This window comes from Lontra canadensis, unplaced genomic scaffold (genome assembly GCF_010015895.1).
Source record: "Lontra canadensis isolate GAN:19392208 unplaced genomic scaffold, GSC_riverotter_1.0 scaffold214, whole genome shotgun sequence".
NCBI classification, from domain to species: Eukaryota; Metazoa; Chordata; class Mammalia; order Carnivora; family Mustelidae; genus Lontra; species Lontra canadensis.
In genome coordinates this window covers 14076-20820 of record NW_022631208.1, presented here as the reverse complement: position 1 = coordinate 20820, position 6745 = coordinate 14076, and the positions used below count along the sequence as shown (strand labels likewise).

The 6745-nt window shown below is 40.7% G+C and overlaps 1 protein-coding gene across 1 annotated transcript; it reads left to right on the top strand.

The window, feature by feature from the left end:
* The first annotated feature begins 1088 nt into the window (after positions 1–1088).
* On the top strand, positions 1089–2583 carry LOC116861953 (non-POU domain-containing octamer-binding protein). Its single transcript, XM_032848890.1, has one exon. The coding sequence runs from the start codon at positions 1141–1143 to the stop codon at positions 2551–2553; it is 1413 nt and encodes a 470-aa protein (XP_032704781.1). The 5' UTR covers positions 1089–1140; the 3' UTR covers positions 2554–2583.
* Positions 2584–6745: the final 4162 nt, after the last annotated feature.

Genomic DNA, 6745 nt, shown 5'->3' with positions numbered 1-6745 from the left:
TTATCAATCAGGATATGTTCAAAATGTTTGATATAATTTGGAGTTGTAGGGGGAGGGGAGAGTAATTAGAGCAGAAACAATGCTTGAGGTTATGGCTAGAAAGCAGTTTTGCAAAAATGATGAAAACCCATAGATTAAAGTTCAGCCAATACCAGTCAAGCAGAACTAAATGTTTGAAACTGTGTAGGTACCCATGGCAAAGTGGTGAAAATCCAAGATGGGACTTATTTTTAAAGCTGCTAGAGAAAAGACACATTACCTTCAGTGGATCATCAATAAGACTGACAGTTGATATCTCAATAGAAATGATTGAGGACAGAAGACAATGGAATGACATCTTTAAAATGCTGGCAGTATGGGGAGGAGAGGGAGCAGTATCTGCCAAAGAAAATGTACTTGTGGAATAAATACAGCTGTAGACAAAAGGTACATCATCACCAGTAGGCCTTCAATAAAAGCCAAGGAAAGCAGAAGTAGTCCTCAGGGAGTTTACTGTTATCATTGAGATTTCCAACTATAGTTCCTGAAAGACTGATCACAAATCAAGTTCCCTCTAAAACCTGCAAGGTTTTTAGGTTTTGGTGTCTCAGAACCTGAGAGCTCAGTCCTGAGATTAATCCAGCTCTTCTAGCAACTCTGGAACTTAAAGACAGCCCAAGCTCTTTAAGACCCCTGTGGAAAATAAAGTTGAGGATATAGGCCAAGATGAAATAAAGTAGGAAAGACCTTGCCCCCCAATGAGTACTTAGGTTCCTTTGAAGAATTCATATAAAAGAATTACGTGTGCAGAATGTGAGCAGGTCTCCATTCAGAAGCCATTTGAACATCAGACCATTTGTACTGGAAAGAAACATGGTACCTGGGAAATTGAAGTCATACAATGGTTGAATATTTGCAACCATTCAGAACAAAAATCTTACACATACATTTAAAATGTAGAGACATTTACCAAAAGATGACATATCTTTGAACACTAATGCTCACACTGGAGAGAAAACCATGAATGTACTGAAATTTGGAAAGGTCTTTACCTGTTAAGTCTTGGTTACACTTAAGAAAATTCACACTGGCGGGGACAGTAGAGGCCGTGTAGCGTCGCCGTTACTCTGAGGAGAGAACAGTCGGTAGAGGGGTGCAAAAATGCAGAGCAATAAAACCTTTAACTTGGAGAAGCAAAACCATACTCCAAGGAAGCATCATCAGCATCACCACCAGCAGCACCACCAGCAGCAACAGCAGCAGCCGCCACCGCCACCGATACCTGCAAATGGGCAACAGGCCAGCAGCCAGAATGAAGGCTTGACTATCGACCTGAAGAATTTTAGGAAACCAGGAGAGAAGACCTTCACTCAACGTAGCCGGCTCTTTGTGGGCAATCTTCCTCCTGACATCACTGAGGAGGAGATGAGGAAACTATTTGAGAAATATGGGAAGGCAGGCGAAGTCTTCATTCATAAGGATAAGGGCTTTGGCTTTATCCGCTTGGAAACACGAACCCTAGCGGAGATTGCCAAAGTAGAACTGGACAACATGCCACTCCGTGGAAAGCAGCTGCGTGTGCGCTTTGCCTGCCATAGTGCATCCCTTACAGTCCGAAACCTTCCTCAGTATGTTTCCAATGAACTGCTGGAGGAAGCCTTTTCGGTGTTTGGCCAGGTGGAAAGGGCTGTGGTCATCGTGGATGATCGAGGAAGGCCCTCAGGAAAAGGCATTGTTGAATTCTCAGGGAAGCCAGCTGCTCGGAAAGCTCTGGACAGGTGCAGTGAAGGCTCCTTCCTGCTAACCACATTTCCCCGGCCTGTGACTGTGGAGCCCATGGACCAGTTGGATGATGAAGAGGGACTTCCAGAGAAGCTGGTTATAAAGAACCAGCAATTTCACAAGGAGCGAGAGCAGCCACCCAGATTTGCACAGCCTGGCTCCTTTGAGTATGAGTATGCCATGCGCTGGAAGGCACTCATTGAGATGGAGAAGCAGCAGCAGGACCAAGTGGATCGCAACATCAAGGAGGCTCGTGAGAAGCTGGAGATGGAGATGGAGGCTGCTCGCCATGAGCACCAGGTGATGCTGATGAGACAGGACTTGATGAGGCGCCAGGAAGAACTTCGGAGGATGGAGGAGCTGCACAACCAAGAAGTGCAAAAACGAAAGCAGCTGGAGCTCAGGCAGGAGGAGGAGCGTAGGCGCCGTGAGGAAGAGATGCGACGGCAACAGGAAGAAATGATGCGGCGACAGCAGGAAGGATTCAAGGGAACATTCCCTGATGCGAGAGAACAGGAGATACGGATGGGCCAGATGGCTATGGGAGGTGCTATGGGAATAAACAACAGAGGCGCCATGCCCCCTGCTCCAGTGCCAGCTGGTACCCCAGCTCCTCCAGGACCTGCCACTATGATGCCAGATGGAACCTTGGGATTGACCCCACCAACAACTGAACGCTTTGGCCAAGCTGCTACAATGGAAGGAATTGGGGCAATTGGTGGAACCCCTCCTGCATTCAACCGTGCAGCTCCTGGAGCTGAATTTGCTCCAAACAAACGTCGCCGATACTAATAAAAATTTCAATGTCTAGTTTCTCAAAAACCCTTTAAAGAAGGACCCTTTTTGGACTAGCCAGAATTCTGCCCTGGAAAAGTGTTACGGATTCCTCCCAATAGTTAGGTCTTCCTTGCCTGTACTACTCTGAGGGAGTTTGCTGGAGGCTGAGGGCAAGGGAGGGGCGATATTTAACAAATCAGTTCAGTGTGGTATATCGTTTAACTAATCGATTCTGTGTGGTGCATTCCTGAAGTCTCTCGTGATTGTTGAGGGCCTGGGGTGGGGGGGGAACCATGGCAAAATGGATCCAGTTAGAGCCCCCATTAATCTTGATCATTCCATTCTTTGTCCATCCTGTTCTATTTGGTTTCTCATTATACCCTTCAACCCCAGAGACACTGCCACATACACCACAAAAACAAATCCCCCAATGACCTTAGCCCCATTGTTCCATTCATTCACAGGTGGGAATTCAGGCAAATGTCCACAGAGGTCACAGACAACATACATACGGTTCTGTTATATCCCATATATTACCCCTTCATGTCCTAAGGAAGACATTTTCTCTTAGAGATTTTCATTTTAGTGTATCTTTAAAAAAATCTTGTGTTAAGTTGCCTCCATCTTTTTTCTTGGGTTTGGACAACCCAGGAATGGCCCTTTTGTGTCTATGATGTTGCTGTTCACAGCTTTTCTTGATAGGCCTAGTACAATCTTGGGAACAGGGTTGCTGTATGCTGAAGGTCGGACAGTAGCTCTTAGCCTTGCCTATCTTAGGTAGTTATGCTGTGCATTTTTTTTTATTGGTGTACCATGTTTGATTTGTCCCTGATATCTTTGGAGTTTTTCTGAGAAATGGAGCAGTAATACAGCATCAACTTATTAAAATACGTTTTAAGCCTTTAAAAAAAAAAAAAAAAAAAAAAAAGAAAATTCACACTGGCAAGAAGCCATTTGAATGCAATGACTGGAAGAGCCTTCACCCAGAAGTCAGAACTCTGTACATCAGAATTTTATTCTGGAGAGAAACTGTATTACGTACTGAGTTTGGCAAGTCCATCAACCTCCAGTTAAACTGGCTTACTAAGTGATAGCCAGCTCCGAAGATGGCCCCTGAGGCCCTGGTGTCTGGTGTTCACATATTTGTATGATCTCCTACATTCTACCAAGATTGGTCTTCTGTGACCAGTAGCACAGCAGAAGTGATGATATGTTATATCCAAGACTAAATTACAAAGGACTACGGTTTCCCCTCTTGGGCATCCCCTTTATATGATGAATGAACTTGGAAGCTGATTCTTCTGCCCCCAGCTGACACCTTGAATGAAATCTCAAAAGATAACCAGAGCTAGATCTATGAAACTAAGCTTTCCCCAGATTCTTGACCCTCAGGAGTATAAGTGTTTTAAGCTGCCATGTTTTGGGGGTAATTTACACAGCAAAAGATATAACTAACACAGCTGCAGGTAGAAGTTCATAGTGTGGAGATATTTTATGAATGCATGGTGTGTTTTCTTCATTTCCAAGTCACAATGCCAAGTGTATCAGAAAATTAACAGAGTGAAACCATATATATGTAGTGAGTAGGAAAACTCTAATTGCTCAAGTAAATTTCAGTATCAGAAAATGAATGGAAAAACTGTTTTTACAAAATAAGAGCACCTTCATGGAGAAATCTTATTTTAAATACATGTCAGAGAATGCACTATGTAGTAACTTCTCTAGAAAATACCACAGCAGCATCAGCAGATTGACAAAGGAGAAAAGGTGCATGGGGAGAGGGGAGTGTAAGACCTTCCCCAACAGATTAATATGACCATAGTCCCTGAGTCACTATTGGTGCACTTACTGGGGGAGAGGCCTTGGCATGAGTTTGCAGTATATATCAGAATTCATAAATGAAAGAAAATCTATAAAGTGAGAAAGCTTCTCACAGAATAAGATGAAATTGCACATTACAGATTCTATGCAGCTCAGAAATTATATTGATATATTTGTGAGAAAAATTCTGAGGAGAACATCCAAGAATGTGTTGAGCAAAGGGCATCTTACTGCACTTAATAATTCATAGGAAAAACTTGCTAGTTTGAAATATTAGCATGTGGACTGGCAAACTTTATGAAAGGTCAGATGGTAAATATATTTTTTAATTGAAATATAGTTGACAAACAGTGTTATATTAGGAGATGGTAAATTTTTTATGCTTTGCAGCCCAGTAGGCCAAAAGCAAGGATATTCTAAAGACAATTAGGAAAAAACAAATGTCCATAAATAAAAATTTAAAATGTCATTATGTTACAAATAATTTCCGATTAAAGTTTATGTGGAAATTCCACAATCACGTGGTTAAATAAATTTCCTTTGGAAGTCCATGAAGGTCCAAAAACTGCTAGACTATTAATGTGGGCTTGGAAAATAAATCTGATACAGATTTGGAATTGAAATTTTTTAAATTTCTGATAGTATAGAAAATGTATAAAGCATCTTGAGATTTGCTTGTGATTCAATCAATATTAATTATCATGAAATGAGCATTGCAGTGTACATTTTGCAAGTTACCTACTTTGCCTTGTAATTTTAGGTTGAATTCATTGAGAAACTTCAAGTCAGCAACAATGAGGTAATTTTGAAAACAATTCGGTGTTCAGCAATGGTGGTTGGGGTAGGTCCTCTCATCCAGAAAAATTTCAAATCCTGGCCCTGACCTCAAAAAATTACAATCAAACTTTATCAGTGCTAAGAAATTGAATTGCCATATGGAAGGGCAAATCAGGGCATGTGGCTTCTTCTGACAAATTCATGATATTTACAATGGATACATGTGTAAATATTGATGAAGTCAAGCACTGATACTGCTAGTTTAATAACATGATAGGTTCAAATATTTTCTGTAAAGGACCTTTAAATAATATAATGAATAACCACAGATTTGAAGCCTTAACGTTGCAAAAGCTTGATCAATTTGTCTAATAAATCTTTCTATTTTACACCTATATTTTACCACCATCAATTTAAAGAACAAATTCTATTTAAGGTTGTATTGAACATTTTCTCAGCTTGCTTTGGTTGTTCCACAAAACATCCTTAGAGGTTGTTTAATCAGTTCAAACTCAGCATTGACTGAGTAGATAGTAACTAAGCAGTACGGGTAAGATCTGTGACTCAAGGAAAACCACTTGGAATTGTTTGCATTGTTTTTAAATGGATGTTACCTAGTTCTAAACTAAGCAATTGTTCTCGCCAAAAAGCTAATAGTCTTCAATAAGTTTCCTCTGCACACATTTCTTTGGCTACTGTAAACGTGATTTCATTAACTCACCACATGTTACTTCTACCGTCTCTTCAAGGAAATCGAAGAGGAGCATTGTGCCATCTAATTCTATAATGCAAGTGTTACTCTGATACCAAAACTATATAAAAGAATATTAGAAGAAAACTACAGACCAATATATCTCTTGAATATAGTTTTTTAAAAATCTTTACCAAAAATTTAGCAAGTTGAAACTAACAATATACAAAAAGGATAATATGCTATGATCAAAAATGCAGGGTTGGGGGGCACCTGGGTGGCTCAGTGGGTTAAGCCTCTGCCTTCAGCTCAGGTCATGATCTCAGGGTCCTGGGATCGAGCCCCACATCAGGCTCTCTGCTCGGTGGGGAGCCTGCTTCCCCCCTCTCTCTCTGCCTGCCTCTCTGCCTCCTTGTGATCTCTCTCTCTCTGTCAAATGAATAAATAAAATCTTTAAAAAAAAATGTAAAAAAAAAATGCCGGGTTGGTTTGACTTTTGAAAATGAATGATAAAATGACATCGATGAAATTGGCACAGTAGATAACTCCAAGGGTCATCCCTCCAAAAAAGAAAGTTAGTTAAATCAATCAGTTTATGTGAACGTAACACATGAAATTTGAAAGGGAAGGAGCAAAATTTAGTTATAAAAGTTTATTTCTTTACTGAAGGTTCCCACCCTTCTTATGCTGTTTTTGCCTTAAAGTCAGAATCCTATATAGTTAGAATGTAAGTGGCATAAAACAAGAAGAGATTTCCATTTATAGTAATGTCAGGTAGTATCATTTGGACCAATCCTCCAGCTTAGGACGCCTAGGAAAAAAAATGGACAAATTTGTTTCAAAACATCAATATGAAGGCCATTAAAAAAACTAACAAGATCAGGGATCCTGGCTGGCTCAGTCAGTAGAGTGTACAAC